Source organism: Lepus europaeus, chromosome 1, assembly GCF_033115175.1.
Source record: "Lepus europaeus isolate LE1 chromosome 1, mLepTim1.pri, whole genome shotgun sequence".
NCBI classification, from domain to species: Eukaryota; Metazoa; Chordata; class Mammalia; order Lagomorpha; family Leporidae; genus Lepus; species Lepus europaeus.
In genome coordinates this window covers 146627936-146652561 of record NC_084827.1, presented here as the reverse complement: position 1 = coordinate 146652561, position 24626 = coordinate 146627936, and the positions used below count along the sequence as shown (strand labels likewise).

Sequence of the window (24626 nt, the reverse complement as noted above, 5' to 3'; positions counted from 1 at the left end):
ACAGAACATCATTCTTTTTCCTTTGCTGTCATTTATTTATATATATAAATATAATATAAAGTATAGTTTATATAAAACATATTTATATAAAACATATTTATATAAATTATAATTATAAAAATATAATTTTTTAAAAGACACAGTCTTCAAGGTTTATCTTTTTTGACTTAAGGCATAAAATGAAATTGTACATTAATCCAAAGCTTAATTTTGAAATGAACTAGTTTAGTGTTATCAAACCCTGTTTGCATTTACATTACTTAAATTACATAGTATTTTATTTATGTTCTTGCTGTACATTTTAATGCTATTCATGGACCGTGCAATTCCTAAGCAATCAGTCTTTGCCTGCTGACAGTTATTAACAGTGTCATATAGAATCCAGATATTGAGCTGTTTCTCAGTTATCATTTTAGTTCAATGCATGCTACTTAACTGTGTGGAAGATGTGTTATAAAGCTTATCCAGCCTTTTGGCAGCATGCCGATCTCATCATAAATCATTTCTCAGTACTTGGCTCTGGAATGCCAGAATTACAGTCTTTTGATGACATTGCATATATTTGAAAGAGCCTAGCCTTAGATAAAACTGAGCAGTCAAGTTTGGAATATTTCATGAAATAAGTGAAAGATGCACATCACGGAGGCTGGGTAACAAAAATGAATTGCATCTTCCAGATCTCCCTCATGGGTACAGGGACCAAAGCACTTGAGCCATCTTCCACTGCTTTCCCAGGCCATAAACAGAGAGCTGGATTAGAAGAGGAGCAGCCAGGACACGAACCAGCATCCATATGTGATGCCAGCACTGCAGGCAAAAGCATAGCCTACTCCACCACAGCACCAGCCACCAAACTATTTCTTAAACAGCGCAGAATAGTCTCCTCCATTTTCTCCCTCTATAGCTTACTACACCTATTACCTTAAAACACTATTTTCAATCCATGTTATTTGACAATAATGATGCTACATTTCTAAAAAGTCACATGGCAGGGGAGGGTTTTGTAGTGTGGCAGATTAAGCCACCACTGGGACACCTCCTCCCACATTACTCTGCTTCCAATCCAGCTTCCTGCTAATGAATCCTGGTAGACAGCAGATGATGGCTAAATATCTCTCTTGGCACAAGCATTTGAAAGGTGAACCAGCAAATAGAGTCTTTCTCTTCTCTTACTCTGCCTTTCAAATAGATGATAAACATTTTTAAAAACGCCTTATGGCAGGGGTGGGTATTTGGTGTACTGGTTAAGACTATTGCATTCCACATCCTCGTGCCTGGGTTTGATACCTGGTTCTGGCTCCTGATTCCAATTTCCTGCCAAATGCAGACCCTGGGAGGCAGCAGCGATGGCTCAAATAAGTGGGTTCCTGCCACTCATGATGATTCCCTGGTTCCTGCATTCAGACTGAGCCAGTTCTGATCATTGCAGCTATTTGGGAAGTGAAACTAGTAGATGGCCGCTCTCTCTCTATATATATATGTCTCTGACTCTCAAAATAAATAAAACTTCTAAAAAGTAATATTGCCAAAAAAAGTGATATTTCTCTCAGAAAATTCCCCTTGATGGGGGATGTTGATAATGAATGAGTCTATGCACGTGTTTGAGGACAGGGAGTATATATACATTGACATCTCTGTACCTTCAGCTCAGTTTGGTTGTGAATCTAAAAGCGCTGTAAAAAATAAAGTCTATTAAAACAAACGAAACAAAAAACCTAAGTTTCCCAAAATATTTTCAGTTCTTTGAAGAAAATTCTTATTTTATTAAATTTATTTCCAAGTTTCATACCATATATTTTTTACTTGAAAAATTCTTTGAGCCATCTACTACTTCAATATCTTTATAACCAATTTATATAGATAGAAAGTTTAATCTCCAACTACAAAGTGTATGGTAACACAACTTTTTTTTCAAATAAAATAAATTTGCTTTTAAGGGAAAATGTAAAATGTAAACTGACTGTCATTTATATATCTGGATTCCCTGATTCTTCTGTTGGAACAGACTTTTCTTTTGGATTTACTTATTTATTTGAAAATCAGCATTAGAGAGAGAAGGAGAGACACAGAGAGATCTTCTAACCACTGGTTCACTCCCCAGATGGCCACAACAGCTGGGCCAGGCTAAAGCCAGGAGCTTCAACCAAGTCTCTGACATGGGTGGCAGGGGCACAAGCACTTGGGCCATCCTCCACTACTTTTCCCAGGCTATTAGCAGGCAGCTAGATCACAACTAGAGCAGATGGTACACAAACCAGTATCCATATGGGATGCTGACATTGCAGGTGACGGCTTTACCAGTTATGCCATAATGCTGGCCCCACTGTACAGACTTTCTAACTGTTCTGACAGAAATCATAACAAATGTCAAATATTAGGGAAAACCGCCAGAGTATTTAGTCTGGAACATGAGAAATTAAATGCAGTTGATTCACATCTAGATTATCTGTTGTACAGTAATTTCTGTTGGTGCAGTATGGTCACAGCAGCTTACGCTTTTTCTTTGCTTTTCAGTCCTGGTGTAGGCCCATAAATACGTTGAGCCTGAATATAAACACAGGAAACTGCTCTACACTTAGCCATTTGTCAACCAATTATGCTCAACCCCAGAATCCTGGTAGCTCAAAATAGCTGTATCATAATGCAGCAAAATAGCACAGGTGAACTTGAGAACACTTTAGACTAGAAGCAGAAACAAAGATTCATTCCAGGTAAAACGGCTTCTTATCTGCGGTAACTGTAGAAATTTGGAAACCTCAATTAACTCTCCATAGTATTAGTTATATATGTACATTATACATACTTATATGTATATTATACAAGTATATAAGTATATGTATGCATAATGTATAATATGTATGTATAATACACATGTATAATTATTATACATAAGTGTGTATAATGTTATTATTAAACAGTAATTTCCCTTATTTTTAAAAAAGATTTTAATTTATTTGAAAGGCAGAGCAACAGAGGGTGGGGGTGGCAGGGGTAGACAGAGAGAGAGAGCTCTTCGGTCCACTGATTCACTCACAAATGGTTACAATAGCTGGGGCTGGGCCAGAACAAAGTCAGGAGCCCAGAAGTCCATCCACATCTCTCCTGTAGGTGGCAGGGGCCCAAGTACTTGGACCACCCTCCACTGCTCTCCTATGCTCAGTAGTAGGAAGCTGGATTGGAAGTGGATCAGCCAGGATTTGAACCAGCACTCCAATTCAGGAGCCAGTGTCGTAGATGGAGACTTAAACCTGCTGAGCCACAATGTCATTTTAATTAAGGGCATCGTTCATCATACTCAAACTACGAACTTGGACAAAAATATTTTTAGCTAACAGTTTAAGGCATTTTTCTTTTTCCATCTTTACGTATTTTTATTCACATGACACTCACATATCTACTATAAAGATCAAGGCTATGTCTAATTCCCAGTTTATCAGTGGTATCTCCATTGCTTTTTCTTTAAGAAAGCACACTAGCATTTCACAGACAAGTCAGTGAGTAAGATGTTGATAAATCAACAATTTATCACTCAGTCTAATGTGTATATCAAAAAAAACATAAATTACATGTAAACTACCGCATTTCAGCACTAGAGATTATGCTGTATTTTCAACTGATCTCAAGGCACAAGTATGCCTAGACATAAGTGGCTATGAAAATATTAAACTACTAATTATAGTTCTAATGGGAAATCTTTTAAAATCTTTACATAAAAATTAAAGTCATGGAAACAGTATTTTTAGTACCATGTAAGCCAATAATTCAATTATGAAGCCAAGAAATTAACGCTGTCTAGTAAAACTAGTACATTTTGCTAAATAGAATAAAAAAACTGGTTATTCATAAAATATACTTACCATTTGTGCATTAGAGTCCCCCAATGTCTGAAGTTCATATTGAATAGGATGGCCATTTTGGTCCACTAGATGGAACTGCTCTGTAGAAAGAGTCTGCGTCTGAGTCAGAGGCCCTGCGATATTCTGTGATGTAGGTGAATTATTTGCCTCAGGAGTAGGGATGGGCAAAACTGCAGGAGAATCATTTTGTCCAAAGGAAGTATCCCCAGAGTCCATACAGGTTAGATGCTTTTGCAGAGAAAAAAAAAAATCACTTTAATCTTTGTAAGAAGTATCCTATTTTTTAAAAAATGGAACATGTACAATAAACATGTAAAGACATTTATTTTTCAGTTAACTGTTCATTTTACTTTTTGTAAGAGTTGCCATTTCTCATACTGAAAGTATTTAAGTTACATTACTGATTTTTATTCTATAATCTCAATTTTATCAACATAAAATTGTCCACAGAATGCAGCCCAAAATGATCAAGTATAATTCCATATACACATCTTTATTGGCATATAAATTTTTGTTAATACGTCTAAGCATTACTTTAAAGCTCTGCATCATAAAATTAAATATATAATAGAATAGTGGATAAATATTAAACTCTTGAATCATAAAACATAACAATTTCTTAAGCATAAAAAGCTGTTGAATGCCATGCTATTTTTCTCTAGAATAGAAAAAAAGGTTCCCCCGTAAAGCCTTACCTCAAATTCTTGAGCATCTGTTTTTGAATCTTCAACATCATTATGGTTGACTTGTAATGCATCATTACACTGTTCCATGCTGACATCTTATTCAATTCCATTTTCTTCTATTTAATAGCTATAAGAGTTTAAATATCTAATCAATCAAAATAGTTAACTTTTTAAAAAATGATTTATTTACTTGAAAAGCAGAGAGAGAGTTATCTTCCATCTGCTCACTTGCCAAATGGCCTCAACAGCCGGAGCTTGGCAAAGACAAACTCCATCCAGATCTTGTATGTCAGGGAAGGGGGCCAAGTACTTGAGTCATTTTCCACTGCTTTCCCAGACACATTAGCAGGAGCCAGATGGGAAGTGGAGCAGCCAGTACTAGAACTGGCAGCCATATTGTTGCAGACAGCAGTTTAACCCTCTGCACCACAACACTGGCTCCCAGTTAACATCTCTCTCTCTTTTTTTTTTTTTTTTTTAATTTGACAGGCAGAGTTAGACAGTGAGAGAGAGAGACAGAGAGAAAGGTCTTCCTTCCATTGGTTCACCCCCAAAATGGCCGCTACAGCCAGAGCTACACCGATTCGAAACCAGGAGCCAGGTACTTCCTCCTGGTCTCCCATGTGGATACAGGCGCCCAAGTACTTAGGCCATCCTCTACTGCCTTCCCGGGCCACAGCAGAGAGCTGGACTGGAAGAGGAGCAACACGGACTAGAACCCAGCGCTGATATGGGATGCCAGCACCACAGGTGGAGGATTAACCAAGTAAGCCACAGCACCGCCCCCCCCCCCCCAGTTAACATCTTTTAAAAATATTTATTTGTTATTTATTTATTAAAAACAGAATGACAGAGAGAGAGAGATGTAGACAGAGAGAGAGAAATATATCTTCCATCTGCTGGCTTACTTCCCAAATGGCTACAATATCTGAGGCCAGGCAATGCCAAACCCAGAAGCCAGGAACTCCATCTGGGTCTCCCAAGTGGGTGGCAGGGACTCAAGTACTTGAGTCATCATGTGCTACTTCCTAGGTGCACTAGCAGGAAGCAAGATCAGAAGCAGAGTAGCTGGGACTCCAGGACTCAATCCAATACTCTTATATAGAAGACAGATATCCCAAGTAGTAGTTTAATCTGTTGTGCCCAGCACTTAGTTTTTTTTTTTTTTAAGATTTTTATTTTATTTATTTGGAAAGGCGAGTTACGCAGAGAGAGAGAGAGATCAATTTTCCATCCGCTGGTTCATTCCTCAGATGGCTATAACAGCTAGGGATGGGCTAAGCCTAAACTAAAGAGCTTCATCCAGGTCTCCCACAAGGCAGGCAGGGGTTCCAAATACTTGGACCATCTTCTGCTACTTTTCCTCCAGGCCATTAGCAGGGAGTGGATCCAAAGTGGAGCTGATGGGACATGAACTGGCATCCATATGGGATGCTGATGTCACAGGGATTGGTTTTATCTCGTATGCCACAATGCTGGCCCTGAGCACTTAGCATTTTTATAGAATGTTTTATGTTACAGAAATCTCTCATCCTTTTTTTTTTTTTTTTTCTGACAGGCAGAGTGGACAGTGAGAGAGAGAGACAGAGAGAAAGGTCTTCCATTTTGCCGTTGGTTCACCCTCCAATGGCCGCCGCAGCACGCGCACTGCGGCTGGCGCACCGCGCTGATCCGAAGCCAGGAGCCAGGTGCTTCTCCTGCTCTCCATGAGGGTGCAGGACCCAAGCACTTGGGCCATCCTCCACTGCCTTCCCGGGCCATAGCAGAGAGCTGGCCTGGAAGGGGGCAACCGGGACAGAATCCGGCACCACGACCGGGACTAGAATCTGGTGTGCCGGCGCCGCAAGGGAGAGGATTAGCCTATTGAGCCGCGGTGCTGGCCAGAAATCTCTCATCCTAATGTGGTTTCTTATTGTACAATTTAGGTGAAATATTTCCATGCTATATAGATAAGAAAACTAACACTTTTGGGGCCAGCGCCATGGCTCACTAGGCTAATTCTCCACCTGCAGCGCCAGCAAATCATATGGGCTCCGGGTTCTAGTCCCGGTGCTCCTCTTCCAGTCCAGCTCTCTGCTGTGGCCTGAGAGGGCAGTGGAGGATGGCCCAAGTGCTTGGGCGCCTGCACCCGATGGGAGACCAGGAGGAAGCACCTGGCTCCTGGCTTTGGATTGGCATAGCTCCGGCCGTAGAGGCCATTTTGGGGGTGAACCAACGGAAGGAAGACCTTTCTCTCTGTCTCTGTCTCTCTCTCTCTCTCACTAACTCTGTCAAATAAGAGAAAGAAAGAGAGAGAGAGAGAGAGAGAGAGAGATAGAGAGAGAGAGAGAGAGAGAGAAAGAAAAGTAACACTTTTATTAAGTGACTTCCCAAGGATGGGCATGTGATGGAGTATTGAAGTCACTGCATGGGATGCTAGCATCCCGTACCGGAGCATTGGTTTGTGTCCTGGCTACTTCACTTCTTTTTTTTTTTTTTTTTTTTTGACAAGCAGAGTGGACAGTGAGAGAGAGAGACAGAGAGAAAGGTCTTCCTTTTTGCCGTTAGTTCACCCTCCAATGGCTGCTGCGGCCGGCGCGCTGCGTTGATCAGAAGGCAGGAGCCAGGTGCTTCTCCTGGTCTCCCATGTGGGTGCAGGGCCCAAGGACTTGGGCCATCCTCCACTGCACTCCTGGGCCACAGCAGAGAGCTGGACTGGAAGAGGAGCAGCCAGGGCAGAATCCGGTGCCCTGACTGAGACTAGAACCTGGGGTGCCGGCGCCGCTAGGCAGAGGATTAGCCTGTTGAGCCACGGCGCCGGCCCCTACTTCACTTCTGATCCATCTTAGAGCCAATGCCCACCCTGAGAGATAGCAGATGATACCTCAAATTCTTGGGTCTCTGCCACCCATGAAGAATTATGCAGAGCAGGCCAGCGCCGCGGCTCACTAGGCTAATCCTCCGCCTTGCGGCGCCGGCACACCAGGTTCTAGTCCTGGTCTGGCCACCGATCCTGTCCCGGTTGCCCCTCTTCCAGGCCAGCTCTCTGCTGTGGCCCGGGAGTGCAGTGGAGGATGGCCTAAGTGCTTGGGCCCTGCACCCTATGGGAGACCAGGAGAAGCACCTGGCTCCTGCCATCGGATCAGCGCGGTGCGCCGGCCGCTGCGCGCCAGCCGCAGCGGCCATTGGAGGGTGAACCAACGGCAAAAGGAAGACCTTTCTCTCTGTCTCTCTCTCACTGTCCACTCTGCCTGTCAAAAATAAAAATAAATAAATAAATAAATAAAAAATAAAGAATTATGCAGAGCAAATAAAGTTCTGGGCTTTTGGCTTTGGTCTGACCTGGCCCTGGCTGTTCTGGCATTTGGGAAGTGAAAGAGCAGTTGGCAGATCTATCTCTCTCTCTCTCTCTCTCTCCCCCTTTCAAATAAAATTAAAATTTAAATGACTTTCCAAGGCACCAGAATACATTCAAAGAAGAGCAGATTGGTATGATGTAATCCCTTTATTCTACCCTTAATTACACTCCTGTACTGGCTTATTAAAATTGCTTTTATGTGACAGGGTGCTGGTATACACTTTCATATATTTCTATTTTTTTAATGTTTATTTATTTTCATTTACTTGATAGGCAGAGCAAAAAAGAGAGGAGAGGAGAGGAGAGAGAGAAAGAAATATTTTCCAACCACTGCTTTAATTCCCAAATGCCCTAAGCAACCAGAAGCCAGGGATTCCAGCCTGGTCTCTCACATGGTAGCAGGGACCCAAGAACCTGAGCCATCATCTGCTGCCTCTCTGTATCCATTAGCCGGAAGATGGACTGAAGTGGAATACCTGGGACTCAAGCCAGAACTCCACTAAGGGATGCAGGTATTCTGAGCAGCAGCTAAATCCACAGTGCCACAATGTCCATCCTACTATACTTCTAAAACATTCATTTTATAAAGATTTAATACAAATAAAGTTTTTAAGTTTATGAGCTGAGTGTTCTCTATTGTAACACAGAATTTTAGAGAAGATGTCTTATTCCCCTTCCCAAAGACGCCCCATTTCAGTGTGAAGCAGCCAGAGCGATCATCTTCCAGTCCCACCTAACAGATGTTAAGGGTTCAATCTTTGGGAGGTAGGAGTGTGAGAAGTCAGATGGGTTAATAGGTAGTCAGGGGATCCCAATGGAATTTGGGGTGTAAAATATTTGCTTCCTTCCCCAAAACTTTATCTTTAGCAAGAACAAACAAGCCACCAGCCCTCCTTCCTTCACAATCTCCAAATTTACCATGAGAATAGCAGGGGAGTTCTTCCTGAGCTCACAGCTTACTGTGAAAACAAGTTACCTATCCCACCCTTAGCAGGCCAGACAGGATGGAGAATTATAAATGAGGTCTTTTGATGGTTTTTGTCCCTGCCTGGAAGCTGAATGCCAATCTGATTGTCAGGCTTTTTTTTTTTTTTTTTTTTCCCATCAAAACTGTACTTAAAAAGCCCACTAAAACCAGTCCCTTTGGGTTTTCCTCTCTTGGAAGCCCCCCACTCGATGCCACTCTGGCTAGATGTCCTTGATTCTAATAAATACTTTTCAATCTCAAAAGAAAAAAAAGTCTTAGAGTAGATGGGGGTAATGTTTACAGTTGTCTACCTGAATCCCTGGAAGATACATTCCAAGACCCCCAGTGGATGTCCGACAACCTCAGATAGTACTGAAAGCTACATTTATAGGGTATTTTTCCTATATAGGCATACCTATGAGATAAAATTTAATTTAAAAATTAGGCACAGTGAGAGATTAACAGCAATAACTAATTTCAATGGAAATTTATAGCCTTAAACTCTCATTGTAGGACAAAGGATACAAAATTTCAGATATACAGGAGGAATAAGGTTAAGAGAACTACTGCATATCATGGTGATTAAATCATTAACTCTATTGTGTATCCGGAAACTGCTGACAAGGTAAAATTTTAAGTGTTATCACCACAAAAAGTAAGTATACAAGGTAACAAATATGTTAATTGGCTCAATTTAGCCATTCCTCCATGTATACATACTCAACACATAATATACACTGTAAACTATGTAACTTCTGCTTAAAAAATAATTTTTTTTAAAAACCAGGTTTCTACGGGAAAGAATAAAGACTGAATTAACAAGCTAGGTATTCAACTAAAGAGTCAGAAAAACAAGAAATAAAAACACATTAAGGGGCCAGCACTGTGGGTTAGCGGGTAAGGCCACAGCCTGCAGTGCTAGCATCCCATATGGGAACCGATTCGAGTCCCAGCTGCTTCACTTCCAATCCAGCTCTCGGCTATGGCCTGGGAAAGCAGTAGAAGATGGCCCAAGTTCTTGGGCTCCTGCACCCACGTAGGACACCAGGAAGAAGCTCCGGGCTCCTGGCTTCGGATCAGCGCAACTCTGGCCATTGCAGCCAACTGGGGAGTGAACCAGTGGATGGAAGACCTTTCTCTTTCTCTCTCTCTCTCTCTGCATCTCCTTCTCTCTCTGTGTAACTTTGACTTTCAAATAAAGAAATCTTTGAAAACACACACACACACACATTAAGAAGGAAACCTAGGGCTGGTGCTGTGGCATAGCAGGTAAAACCACTGCCTGCAGTGCTGGTATCCCATATGGGTGCTGGTTCTGTGTTCCAGCTGCTCCACTTCTAATCCAGCTCTAGGCTATGGCCTTGGAAAGCAGTAGAGGATGGCCCAAATCTTTGGACCCCTGCACCTGCATGGGAGACCCAGAATAAGCTCCTGGCTCCTGGCTTTGGATCAGCCAAGCTCCGGCTGTTGTAGCCATCTGGGGAGTGAACCAATAGATGGAAGACCTCTCTCTGGCTCTGCCTCTGCCTCTCTGTAACTCTCTGACTTCCAAATAAATCTTAAAAAACAAAAAGGAAACCCATAATAAACAGTGTAATCCAATGAAAGAGCAAAAAAGACACAATAGAGGTCAATAATGCCACAAGTTATTTCTCTGTAGAAAGAAGAAAAGATAGACAAGGAAGGAAGGAAGGAAAGGAGAGGAGGGGAGGTGAGGAAGGGGAAGAGGAGACGAGAGGGAAAGGAAAAAAGAGCTTCTGGGGCCAGTGGTGTGGCGTAGCAGGTTAAGCTGTGGCCTGAGACTCTGGTATCCCATATGGGTACCAGTTTGTATCCCAGCTGCTCCATTTCCTATCCAGGTCCCTGCTAATGTGCCTGGGAAAGCAGCAGGAAGATGGCCCAAGGAGTTGGGCCCCTGCCACTCATATAGGACACCTGGATGGAATTCCGTGCTCCTGCCTTTGGCCTAGCCCGGCCTGGCCTTAGGCTGTTGAGGTTACTTGGAGAGAGAGCCAGAGGATGAAAGGCATCTCTCTCTGCTTCTGCCTCTGCCTCTCTGTAACTCTGCCTTTCAAATAAATAAATAAATAAATAAATCTTTTAAAAAACAACTTACCAAAACAAATGCCAGAAGAAACATAATTGATGAACAGCCCTATATAAGTTAAAGAAGCTGAATGGAAAGTAAACAGTGTTCCTATAGTGTTCCCACGTCATGACATATTTATAGGCAAGCTTTTAAAAACTAAGTAACTTCAATTTTATATAAACTCCTCTACAGTGTAAAGATAGATTACTCCCAACTCATTCTATAAGGAAAGTATAAATTGGATGCCAAAATTGACAAGGACAGTATAAGAAAGAAAAACCTTGGTTCAATTTTAATCATTATATTAATCATGTTTTCAGGTTTTTGTGTATGATATTTTGATCTCTGGGGTCTTGCTGACCAGGGAAGGACTACTTGTCCAAGGATTAACTAATTCTAGAGATGGCAAAGTCCCTCCTATATAAACTTGCCTTTTTTTTTTTTTTTGACAGGCAGAGTGGATAGTGAGAGAGAGAGAGACAGAGAGAGACAGAGAGAAAGGTCTTCCTTTTTGCCGTTGGTTCACCCTTCAATGGCCACCGCGGCCAGCGCACTGCGGCCGGCGCATCGCGCTGATCCGAAGCCAGGAGCCAGGTGCTTCTCCTGGTCTCCCATGCAGGTGCAGGGCCCAAGCACTTGGGCCATCCTCCACTGCCTTCCCGGGCCATAGCAGAGAGCTGGCCTGGAAGAGGGGCAACCAGGATAGAATCCGGTGCCCCAACCGGGACTAGAACCTGGTGTGCCTGCGCCGCAAGGCGGAGGATTAGCCTGTTGAGCCATAAACTTGCCTTTCTTATGCAAGTAACCAGCTAACTAAGAGCAGCCAATACACCCTGGAATGATTTGAACTAACTAATCCTAGGCCTGTTAGCCCGTTTACTCACTGCGTTGCTCTTTCCCACCCAGGAAATGACCAAAAAGGTTCCCTTGCTGTACCATGTCCCGTGTCTGCTACCAACCTTGGTGTTCTTTTGAATGGCCCTGCACTGGGGGGCATGCTCCCCTCCTCCTAGGAACTGTGATGAGCAAACTATCTTTCCAATAGCATTCCTCTCCTGATCTGTCAGCTTCACCATACCTGAAGAGAAAGAAAATTTATTTTGTACAATTGTTAGCATACAAACACAAAAATCCTAAATAAAATCTTCTTAAAATTTTTATTTAATTTACTTGAAAGGCAGAATAACAGAAACAAAGGGAAAGATAGAGAAAGAGATTTTCTGTTCATTGGTTTACTCCCTAAATAGCCGCCATTTTCTGCTGCTTTTCCAAGGCACTTTAGCTGGGAGCTAGATTAGAAGGGGAGCTGGGTTAGAAATGGAACATCCAGGACTCAAGCAGCAGGTACTTGAACTGGCACCCATATGGGATGCCAGAATCGGAGATAGCATCTTAATCTGCTACACCACAACACCAGCCCTTGGTCAACTGCTTTTTGACAAAGGTACCGAGGCAATCACAAGAAAAAGGACATTCTTTTTATCAAATGGTACAAAGAGGGGGAAAAAAAAAAACTTAAATAGCTATATGCATAACAATAAACTTTGACTGCTCCACAACACATAAAAAATGAACTTAAAGTCAATCATAGGCACCAGTTCATGTTCCAGAAATTCCCTAACTCCCTGCAAATGGCCTGAGAAACGCAGCAGAAGATGGCCCAAGCGCTTGCGCCCCATCACCCATGTGGGAGTCCTGGAAGAAGCTCCTGGCTTCAGCCTAGCCCAGCCCTGGTTGTTGCAGCCATCTAGGGAGTGAATCAGTGGATGGAAGATCTCTCTCTGTCTCTCCTTCTCTCTCTGTAACTCTTCCACATAAATGAAAAACTAAAAACAAAACTCCTACAAGAAAACATGGGAGAAAATTTTTATGATCTTGGGCGTGGCAAAGATGACAAACACTAAACAAAAACCACACAATATAAAAGTTGAAAATTTATAAAAGTTAAAAATCTAGAACAGGCATTGTGACACATGGGATTAAACTATCCATCTGGGAAGCCTGCATCTCAAATCAAAATGCTGGTTCAAGCCCTGGCAATTCTGCTTCCAATCTAGCTTCCTGCTAATGCACCTGGGAGGCAGATTACCATCCAAGTACTTGGGTTCCTGCTATGTGCATGGGACACCTGAATGTAATTCCTGGTTCCTGGCTTTGGGCTGGCCCAGCCCTGGCTGTTAAAGGCATCTGGAGAGTAAACCAGCAAATGGAAGATATCTCCATATCTGTCTCTCCTGCTCTGTCACTCTGCCTTTTAAATACATACACATACACATACACATAAATCTTTTTTCAAAAAAGATAAAAATGTGTAACTTCAACTTCATAAAAATGTAAAACTTTTGCTCATTACAAATGGGGAAAAAATCCAAAAAACATATCTGACTTACATGCAAACTCTGTAAATAGCTGTTAGAACTCAACAATAAAATATCCCAGTTTTTTTAAAAAACATGCAAAATATTTGAAGAGACACTTCACTAAAGAGGTACAGCTAGTAAATAGGCATACAAAACATGCACATAAGCACTAGTCATCAGGCAAATGGAAATTAAAACAACACTGCAAAACCACTATATACCTATTACAATATTTAAAATTAAAAAGATGGGGGTAGGCGTTCAGCTTCACAGTTGGACCACTGGTTGTGACGCCTGCATTCAGAGTGCCTGAGTTAAAGCACCTCTGCCACCCATATAAGAGACTTGGGTTAAATTCCTGGTCCACAGCTTTAGACCCCCTACTGCCACTGCAGGAATTTAAAAGGTGAGGGGCTGGCACCATGGTGCACGTTAATCCTCTGCCTGCAGCGCCAGCATCCCATATGGGCTCCGGTTCTAGTCCCAATTGCTCCACTTCGAATCCAGCTCTCTGCCATGGCCTGGGAGAGCAGAAGATGGCCCAAGTCCTTGGGCCCCTGCACCTGCGTGGGAGACCTGGAAGAAGCACCTGGCTCCTGGCTTCAGATCGGTGCAGTTCTGGCAGTTTCGGCTGTTGCAGCCATCTGGAGAGTGAACCAGCTAATGGAAGACCTTTCTCGCTGTCTCTCCCTCTCACTGTTTGTAACTCTACCTCTCAAATAAAATCAATAAAATATTAAAAAAAAAAAAAAAAGAAAGTTACACTTCCAGGAGAGGGCCCTAGATTTAGCTAAGTGGGAATATGCTTTTATGATTATATTTAGACTATAAACCTCAAAATATGCCTGTACAATGAGCCATATGCCCTATCAGCACATAGTGATTTAAAAAAAGAGAGAGAGAGAGAGAGAGAGAGAGAGAGAGAGAAAGCAATCAGGCTTAGTGTTAGCTAAAACCAGTAACAAACTCATACAAGGAGAAAGCCATAATCTGAGTATCCATAAAAGAAACTCAATCAGTAAATAATAACCTTCCAAAATAGAAGGCATCACGCCCACTCAGTTTCATGTGGCAGCAGGTTAACCCACTACCTGCACTGGCATCCCATATGCCAGTGTGAGTCCCAGCTACTCTGCTTCTGATCCAGCTACCTGCTAATGTGCCTGGGAAAGCAACAGAAGATGGCTCAAATACCTGGGCCCCTGCAACTCAAATGGGAGACCACCATGGAGTTCCTGGCTCCTGGCTTTGGCCTAGCCCAGTCCTGGTTGTTGTGGCCATTTGGACAACAAACCAGCAGATGAAAGATCTTTCTCTCTCCCTCTGTCTTTCAAATAAAGAAATAAAAATAAATTCTTTTCATTTTTTAAAAAAAACATTTTTCTTTCTTTCTTTCTTCTTTTTTTTTTTTTTTTTTTTTTTGACAGGCAGAGTGGATAGTGAGAGAGAGAGAGACAGAGAGAAAGGTCTTCCTTTTTGCCGTTGGTTCACCCTTCAATGGCCACCGCAGCCGGCGCATCGTGCTGATCCGAAGCCAGGAGCCAGATGCTTCTCCTGGTCTTCCATGGGGTGCAGGGCCCAAGCACTTGGGCCATCCTCCACTGCCTTCCCGGGCCATAGCAGAGAGCTGGCCTGGAAGAGGGGCAACCGGGATAGAATCCGGCGCCCCAACCGGGACTAGAATCTGGTGTGCCAGCGCCACAAGGCGGAGGATTAGCCTGTTAAGCCTCTGCGCTGGCTTAAAAAAAGCATTTTTAAAGTCATAAATACTCTGAAAAAAATAATTTGAATGTACTGAAAAGAATTACTCCTTCCTCTCTGTTTTCTTCCATCAATTTGCATTACCTCAATCTTGACAACTGCAGGGAGACATAAGATTTTCTCACCTATCCTCAACTGTCAGTACATGATATAAACTATCATCCCGGAATCCCAACTAACTCTGTCAAAAGAAAATTTTGAAGAATTAAGATAGTAATATTAAATATGTATTTTTTTCCAACTAGTAGTCTCAAATAGAACAAGGTACCCATATATATAATTTGACTTTTTCATTAATATGTAATAGACAACAGTTAGCATTTGTGAAGCTGTAACTTTTGAGAAGTTAAAAGTAAGATTATTACCTTCAGGCAGTGGCTCAAGTCTAAATGGCCGGCCTTCAACATTCTACTGCCCCCAGAAATGCCCCTTCTTATCCATTGAAGTTCCTTCTTTTGGGGGCACTAAATCATGATAGTTTTAGCTTCTTTTATGCAAGAGCTACAGCTGTGTCTTCACAGTGGCGTTGCTTTCTGTAATGAGAAAGTATTCAATCTAAAGATCAGAGAAATTTTAGAAATCCTATCTCTAAAGAAAATGACTAGATCTCGTGATGCAGATTTTAGTTAGTCATGATCAGTCTCAGATGGGAGAACCATCAGCAGATTCAGCTGAGAGAACTACAGATCATGACTAACTCTAGAGATAACTCTGTGTGTCTTAAAATAGGTGATTTCACCTCTCCACGCCTGTCACCTCACCTAAAATTAGGGAATCAGAATAAGTTTTGGTTTCAATTCTCACATTTTATAATTACCACTGAAACAAAGACCCCTGTAGCAAATTACATTTCTTCCCCCTCAGTGAAAATATTTACTAACAGGGTATCCTCTTTTGGAGGCACAAGAAGCTAGAAAGTAAAAGCTCCCCTATTCAGTAACCTCCTCACATATCCTAGAGTTGACAAACTTTTCTTAAGCAAAAAATACTAGGACTGGGTAAAGGGAGCAAAAAGAAGAAAATAATGAAAAATTAAGTCCAGGTGATTAATGATTGGAGTTCAGAAAATACCCTACAGGGATCTGGCGCTGTGGTGTAGCAGGTAAAGCTGCCACCTGCAGTGTCGGCATCCCATGTGGGCACCAGTTCTAGTCCCAGCTGCTCCACTTCTGATCCAGCTCTCTGCTATGGCCTGGGAAAGCAGCAGCAGATGGCCTGAGTCCTTGGGCCCCTGCACCCGTGTGGGAGATCTGGAAGAAGCTCCTGGCTTCGAACTGGCCCAGCACCAGCTGTTGCAGCCATTTGAAGAGTGAACCAGTGGATGGAAGACTTTTTTCTCTCTCTCTCTCTCTGCCTTTCAAATACAGAAATAAATCTTTTTAAAAAATACCCTACGTAATTAAATTTTGCTAACAAATTGCTTCCTAGAATGCGTTGTATCACATTACAAAAGTGGATTTTATCTTACATCAAAAGATTAGGAAGAAACTAAAATTCATGCTTCTGTTTTTTGATGTCCAGAATGAAGGGGATCTTTTGATTTACACCTAGCGAACACGTGACAGGGGAAGAGACTATTCAGGTTGTAATCACCCATCTCTATGAAGGACCATACTTGGGTTACTGCAGTTTTGATTTTATTCTATTTGTTGAAAAACTTTAATTTCTTAGGTGTATACATTTATAAAAAAATTATCTTGGGGCTGGCATTGTAGCACAGAGGGTAAAGCCCCTGCCAGTGATGTCAGCATCCCATATGGGTGCCAATTTAGGTACTGGCTGCTCCATTTCGCAATCCAGCTCCCTGCTAATGTGCCTGGGAAAGCAGCAAAAGATGGCCTAAGTGCTTGGGCCCCTGCACCCACATGGGAGACCTGGAAGAAGCTCCTGGCTCCTGGCTTCAGCCTGGCCTACTCCTGGCTGTTGTGACCCTTTGGGAAGTGAACCAGCAGATGGAAGATTCTCTCTTTCTCTCTCACTGTAATTTCAAATAAATAAAATAAATCTTAAAAAATTATCTTTACATCTGATTATGTTAAATTTCCCCAAATAGATCTCTGTATATTAAAATATACCTGTTAAAACTAAACAATTTGAGGGACTAACGCTGTGGTGTAGCAAGTTAACGCCCTGGCCTGAAGCGCCAGCATCCTATATGGGTGCCTGTCCGTGACTTGGCTGCTCCACTTTCGATCCAGCTCTCTGCCATGGCCTGGGAAAGCAGTAGAGGATGGCCCAAGTGCTTGGGCCCCTGGACCTACATGGGAGACCCGGAAGAAGCTCCTGGCTCCTGGCTTCAGATCAGTGCAACTCCAGCCATTGTGGCCAATTGGGGAGTGAACCATCGGATGGAAGACCTCTCTCTGCCTCTCCTCTCTCTGTGTAACTCTTTCAAATCAATAAATAAATCTTTATAAAAAAATTGTGCTTAAAAAAAACTAAACAATTTGAGAAAAAAATCTCCAAATATGGTAGCTGAATGATGAGGTCACTTGAAGTTTAAAGTCTCTTTTAATTCCAGGTACCTAGAGTAATGTCCCAAGATTTAAAGGGTCTTGAAATGTATTCAATATTAATGTATCATCTTATTTTTTTTATTTTTGACAGGCAGAGTGGACAGTGAGAGAGAGAGAGACAGAGAGAAAGGTCTTCCTTTTGCCGTTGGTTCACCCCCCAATGGCCGCTGCGAGCGCACCACGCTGATCCGATGGCAGGAGCCAGGTGCTTCTCCTCCTGGCCACTGCAGAGAGCTGGCCTGGAAGAGGGGCAACCGGGACAGAATCCGGCGCCCTGACAGGGACTAGAACCTGGTATGCCGGCGCCGCTAGGCGGAGGATTAGCCTGTTGAGCCACGGCACTGGCCTGATATGTTTCTTTTATAGTAAGTACAATTGTACTATGAATCAGGTTGTCAAAATTAAATGAAGACTCAATTTACAAATATTTTAATGGGATCATTTCTTTTAAAGATGAGTTTTAAAAATTACAATCTGCATCAAAGTTAAATCTGCATCAAAATTTTAAATCTACATGAGTTAAATCTGCATGAAAACTTTAAATATATGCTGATATACAGAAACAATAGCCTATTTTAACTTTATTTTTTAATTGTCTAAGGCTGGTGTCTGCACACTTTTTTTTTTTTTTAAGATTTTTATTTATTTCTTTGAGAGGCAGAGTTACAGAGAGGAAGAGACAGAGAGAAAGGTCTTCCATCTACTGGTTCACTCCACAACAGCCAGAGCTGGGCCGATCTGAAGCCAGGAGCCACTTCCTGGTCTCCCATGTAGGTGTGAGGGCCCAAGCACTTGGGCCATCTTCCACTGCTTTCCCAGGCCATAAGCACAGAGTTGGATTGGAAGAGTAACAGCTGGGGCACGAACCGCTGCTCAAATGGGATGCTTGTACCATAGGCAGAAGCTTAGCTTACTAAGCCACAGTGCTGACCCACAATCCTGCCCCAAGTCTTTTTTGCCTAAGCTTTGCACTCCCTAGAAGCTTCTCTATAATCTTGGTTTCTTCCCTTTTCATTCTGAACATATGTATCTCTTTTTATCTCTTTGCTTTTTAATTGAGATTTTCATAAATGTTGTTTAATTTTTACAATAACTCTAATGTAGATCTTATTTTTTTTTTTTATGTGTAAGAGAGCTGAAGTTATCAAACACAGTAGTCATCCCCTTATCCACAGGGGACATACTCCAGGATCCTTAATGGATGCCTCAAACCTCAGATGACACTTTTGTTTTCTCCCAGATATTCAAACCAATTATACAGGTTAGTTTACAAATTAGGCATAATAAGAGATTAACAACAATAAAAATAAAATAATATCATCTCTGCCTCCCCTAAATTTTTTCAAACATTGGACAATTATAGCAGTGGCATTGCAGTACAGCGGGTTAAGCCAACATCTGCAGCACCAGCATCCCACATAGGAGCCAGTTTGAGTTGCAGCTGTTCCACTTCTAATCCAGCTCCCTGCTAATGCACCTGGGAAAGCAGCAGAAAATGGCCCAAGTCATTGGGCCCCTGCCCCAATGTGGGAGACCTGGAAGTGGCTCCTGGCTCCTGGCTTCAGTCTGGCCCAGTCCTGGCCATTGCAGCCATTTGGGGAATGAACTGGCAGATGGAAGATCTCTCTCTGCTCCTCCCTCTCTAACTGTGCCTTTCAAATAAATATTTTTTTTTTTTTTAGAAAAGGACAATTATAATGGCATGCTTTAATAAAATTTATGAATGTACTCCCTCTCTCAAAATATCTTACTGTACTGTGAACCACAGCAACTTCAGAATATGGTGTTTTTCATTTCCTCATTAAGTCATCAATTTTCACCTTCTCACTTAAAGGAAGAAACTATGGCTTCTCTTTGGCAACATCCCTACTCTTATGCTTTGGGGTCACTATGAAGCAAAATAAAGGTTAGTTGAAACAAGTGCGCCAATTCTGACCTGATAACCAAGGCTATCACTTAGTGATTAAAAGATGGCTAGTGTGGATACCCTCCCTGGACAAAGGATTGATGCCTGGACTGGACAGAGTGAGATTTCCCTATGCAATTCTGTTTACCTTTGAAGTTTTGATGCCATATTTTCACACCGTGATTGACTGCAGGTTACTAAAATCAAGGAAAGCAAAACCATGAATGAGAGGGGACAGCTGCAACTTGCTTACCATCACAGTGTCAGGTTCAGAATCAGAACCAAATCATGGGAAAAGCACAAAGTCGGACTCTGAAGACCAAGCACGTGCCGTAGCGCACTACGCCATTACACAAAGGGAAAGGACAGCTACAGTTAAGAGAAATACGTTTTCCAAGCTATCATACCTCAGATAACAGTGTCGTTATGAGGATCATTGTAAAAGAATCCTACAAAAAATGATTAAAAACCAAAGCTTGCAGTTAATATTCTAGTTAAACTTAAGAAAAACACTCAAAGTAAAAGCATGTATCTGTTACAGGTATTTCTTTGAGGCATCAAACAAATCACAGTTGAAGAAAGCTAAAAACATCATCCTGGGTGCTCAGTATTTTGGAACTGATTAATTAATTTTCACTTAACTAAAGGTTTTGGTAAAATGAAAAATGCATTTTGGTTAATTCAAGATTTCTACTTTGCAAATTGAAAGTCCTTGTTAACCAAACACTATATTCAGGTTCTGTAACTCCTGGCCACATTTTTCAACTTAAATTCAGACCAAGCTGAATGGACTATATCAGGTATTATACATTATGATTTGGATAAACTTCAAATCAATGAGTTAAAATGTATTAACACCTGCTGATTATACATTTTCAAAAGATATTTTAACCAACAATATATTATCCAAAAAAATACAGATTCAATAGCAAGACTTCAGTTAAAGTGTTTCAAGCTTCAGGTACCACCCAACTCATTTAACATGAATCAGATGTTTTAAGTGGCCAGCTCCTATTATCGAGCCCAGGCCTAACAAAAGTGATTTCCTGGGACTTCTGCACAGAGGTTTTCTCATCGGATTCGTCCACTTAGGTGGCTTTTCTCTTTTACTTGTTCACATTGGCAAAGCTTGGAGTCAAACTGGAATTGAAAACTATTACAATGGTAACAATTAGCCTTTTTGTAGGTGCTTCCTATGTGGCATTCAATTCTCCTTGGTGACCAAAGCGCAGCACAGATAAGTTAAGCAAGCAACAAAGGCACTTTGAACCCAGGCACTCTTATTCCAGGGCTCACTTTCACTGTCACTGCTTTCTAATAAAAGATCGCATTTTTGGCTTCCATTGTGTAGATCGCGTCCCACTGTCTACGGTTAAGTACTGGACTTCTATTCATAGCAGTGCGACGTTTAGCAACGTCCAGAACGGAAAGCTTCCGTAGTCTTCACCTGCACACACCCCGCCCCGCCCACACATTTTGCAATCCAGTTCTGCCTGATCCTAAACTGCTGTCTCTCGAAGACCCCCTCTTGGGAGCTTTTCTTAAAAAGTGACTTTGGGATCTGGATGGTGCATCTCCATCCGTGCTCCCTCAGAAAAACCACGATATTGGAGAGGATTTCTCCGGACCATCGAGGGCAGGACATAGGCCTCTGGGTTACTTCAAGGCAAAAATAAAAAGCCGGAGAGGAGGCGTACGAGGATGCTTTTCCCGCACTACACCTAAGATAAAAGGGCTCATGAAGGGGGAGAGGGGACAGGAGGACCCTAAAGAGCGGGGCGCGAGCGAGCCTGGGGAGCCACAGACCGGGCGCTCCCGCCCGAGGTGTCCGGTGCCCCTCTGCGGCGGTGGCCACTCGGCGGGCTCGGCAGCCCTCCTCGCGACACCTAACCTCTTCCCGTCTCCAGCCTGCCTCCCCAGGGCCCGCCAGCCCCCTCCCCGGCCGCGGGTGGTAGGCCCCGCCGTCCAGGGCCGGCAGAAAGGCCCCGCGGCGGGTCGCGCAGGGCGCCGCTCCGGCCGGGCAGCGGCGAGGGGCGGGGGCCGGCGGCTGCTGCGAGCCCGGGCGGGTCAGGAGGTGACGGGGAGAGGCTGCAGGAGCCACCTAGGGAGGCTGGGAGGTAGCGTCCGGCTCGTCGACTCAGACAGCTCTGCCAAACCTCCGCCTCCCTCGGTCCTGCTGCCGCCGAGAGCCCCACAAGGCAGGGAGGGAGGTCCGCCGGAGCAGAGGGGAGAAAATTCAAAACGAGTCTACTCAACCTCGTCTTGGCTCCGAGGCCCCGCCATGGAGACCAGCACAATGCGCAGGCGCACAGCTCCGGGAGCGCGCTGCGCAGCGCCAAGGGATAGGATCACTATCGGCCACCGTCGTCCGTTTCCCTTAGATTGCTTCTTTTTTTTCGTGTTTCCGCCTCTCGCCGGGATCTAGAATCTGAGGCCACCGGCGAGAGCCCAGGAAAGATCTTGACAGATTCTGGCTGGGAAATAATGCACTAGAAGAGGAACTGGGCAAGGCGTTAGTCAATCAAATCTGAAAGCAGCGGCGACTTAGTAAATACCTGGCTGGAGACAGGAGGTTTTAATGCAAATTAACGAACCGTAAGGGGATCGTGGCAAAAGACTACAATTCCCAGGGATCACAGCGTGCCAGTCGCGCTGCTTTCTGGGAGTTGTGGACTCTTAAGTGCTGCGTTTGCGGTACCCGGTCTCAGGAGTTTCTTTAAAAAAAAAAAATGCTAAGGAGATTTGAGATGGGCCTTTTTGTATCTTTCTAGTCTATTAGAGGCCTAAATGTGTGGGGATAAATCTAAAAAATAATAAAGAGACACGCTTTAAGTCTGTGCCTTAGTGATCGATGATTCCCGAATCTAGGAATCGGTAGTTGATGTTTGTGGGCTGGGCCTCTGCGGAAGGGCAGCCTCGTGGTTCCTTCTGAGGAGATCTGAGGAGAGCAGGCGCGAGCCGGGCTGCAGCGGCGTCTCGTGGCTTACTAACCCTGCAGTCTGGTTTTGAGCCGCCTGCTTTTGTAGTGCGGGAAGACAAGAGCTCTCGTTCTTCACCAACCCGTAGGTGCCTGTGGGCAGGTACTGGGTGTCCTGCCCGCCATGGCGCAGCTCCAGACACGCTTCTACACGGAAAACAAGAAGTAAGTAGGTGTCCTTCTCTCCTCTCCTCTCCGGGCTCTCGCCCGACGACCCCTTCCTTCGTCACGGCGTTGTGGATCCCTGGTCATCTTGGCCGGCAGTGCTCTGCCTCCTCCCTCGGACTGGACCCCTCGCTTGAACCGTCTCTCTCTGAGGTGGACCAGGGTTTCTCGGGGCCCCCTGCCGGCGCCGCCTTTCGGGCCACGTTCCCGGGCTCCACGTACTTGGGTGGTGAGTGCGGAGGGCCAGGGGCTTCAGGCTTGCCTCTTGAACGCAGCACGCTACGAGCAACGAACGACGGGGCCGTGTGGTTGCGGGCTCCTGGGTAGTGGTGCTTCACAGTTTCTGAACGTACAGTTTCCTTTTCTTTTTAGGTAGAAGATGAGAGATGCCCTTCGAAACCAGGCTCCAAAGTGGAGCTGTAAACAGGGGATTGGATTGGCAAAACCCATTTTTGATAAGAGTGCCAAATCAAGTCAGTTACGGATTTGAAAAACTCGTACATAGAAAGTACATCTTAGAACGGAGTTCTGTGTAAATAAGTCATATTTGTCTACATGTGAACACACAGACATTTACCTATATCTGTATAAACATTTTCCCAGCGGCCCCTGGGTCCGTGGTAGTACTCATTTGAAACCTTATATGCTCTTTCTGTGTGTATTGCACTATTTATGTTTCTTGTGTTTAGCTGGTTTCGTCAACAATGTTCTAAGTCCCTTGAAGTCAGAGACAGTGTTAAGCTGCTTGTATTGAGGAGGTCAGCAATTTTATTTGTCAGGGTTTTCCAGTGTTAAGCATAATTAACAGGTGTTAACATCAGCGGTGAACTAGAAGAATCACACCTGAATTGTGACGATGCCTTTTGTGAGTACACCTGGTAAATCATAGTCACTCCTCTTGTGCTGTTGCTTACTGTCCACATAAATTATATTACCAACGAACATGAGTATATTTACTTACATACTTAGTCCTTACTACCTCTCACGGAATGTGGTTGTAACATATGAACTTATAAGAAATAACAGACCACTATTTTTTTATTTTTTATTTTTTTTGACAGGCAGAGTGGACAGTGAGAGAGACAGAGAGAAAGGTCTTCCTTTGCTGTTGGTTCACCCTCCAATGGCCGCTGCAGCCGGCGCACCACGCTGATCCGAAGCCAGGAGCCAGGTGCTTTTCCTGGTCTCCCATGGGGTGCAGGGCCCAAGCACTTGGGCCATCCTCCACTGCACTCCCTGGCCACTGCAGAGAGCTGGCCTGGAAGAGGGGCAACCGGGACAGAATCCGGCACCCCGACCGGGACTAGAACCCGGTGTGCTGGGCCGCCACGGTGCCGGCCCAGACCACTATTTTTTAGAACCTGAAATGGACAGATAAATGTCACATATGTACCAGTCTTCAAAGAGCTCCTGTGGGGAACAGGCGTTTAGCTAACCTAGCAGTTAAAATGCCTAAGCCCTGCCTGAGAGGACCTGAGTTGGAATCCTGGCTATAGCCCCTGACTCCAGTTGCCCCCTAATGTGGACCCTGGAATACAGTGGTGATAACAGTACAGTGGTACCTGGGCTCCTGCCACCCTCAAGGAAGACTTGGAATTTGTTCCTGGCTCCTGTTTGGGTCACTGCAGGCATTTGGGTAGTGGAATAGCAGATAGCAGCTGTTGAAGTGCCCTCCTGTGTGTGTGGGTGTGTATATGTGTGATCTAGTTCTCCAGAAGGTAACAAAAAAAGGTTCTTGGCTTCTTCCTTGCAAGTAATAGGTTTTGGCCAAATGAGGGAGGAAAGTAGTGTTATACGTATATGAATATGCATGTAATTAACATATGCTGTGTAATGTATGAGAACTTTGCTACCCTCCCCCCTTTGTTTTACTGACCATAATATTAAATGAAAAGAAGATGTAAAAATTTTAATATTTGGGTTTTTTTTAACCTTTTGGAGAACATCAATAACTGCCTCCTTTTTTGGCATGACTATTTTCTTAGAGTGTGGTTTGAAGACCAAC

At 43.5% G+C, this 24626-nt stretch overlaps 2 protein-coding genes across 7 annotated transcripts in view; one reads left to right on the top strand and one right to left on the bottom strand.

The window, feature by feature from the left end:
• CARF (calcium responsive transcription factor) overlaps positions 1–21807 on the bottom strand; it is a 72667-nt gene extending 50860 nt beyond the window's left edge. For 3 of the 6 annotated variants that reach the window (XR_009865883.1, XM_062190060.1, XM_062190081.1), the window contains exons 1-6: positions 21736–21768; positions 19628–19676; positions 15423–15590; positions 11896–12014; positions 4553–4670; positions 3858–4085 (exon numbers count right to left, since the gene is read on the bottom strand). Coding sequence is in view for 5 of the 6 variants with exons in the window: in XM_062190060.1 (XP_062046044.1) it covers positions 3858–4085; positions 4553–4630 (306 nt within the window). In the remaining variant the exon portion in view is untranslated. Of the gene's footprint in view, positions 1–3857; positions 4086–4552; positions 4671–11895; positions 12015–15422; positions 15591–19627; positions 19677–19732; positions 19796–21735 lie in introns of those variants that run through there. The other 3 variants (XM_062190066.1, XM_062190077.1, XM_062190071.1) reach the window with 3 other exon arrangements.
• Positions 21808–21880: 73 nt separating this feature from the next.
• The window catches only part of WDR12 (WD repeat domain 12), a 29017-nt gene continuing 26271 nt past the window's right edge, over positions 21881–24626 (top strand). Inside the window, exon 1 of the mRNA XM_062190091.1 lies at positions 21881–22621. Coding sequence (XP_062046075.1) covers positions 22581–22621 — 41 coding nt within the window. The 5' untranslated portion in view covers positions 21881–22580. The remainder of the gene's footprint in view (positions 22622–24626) is intronic.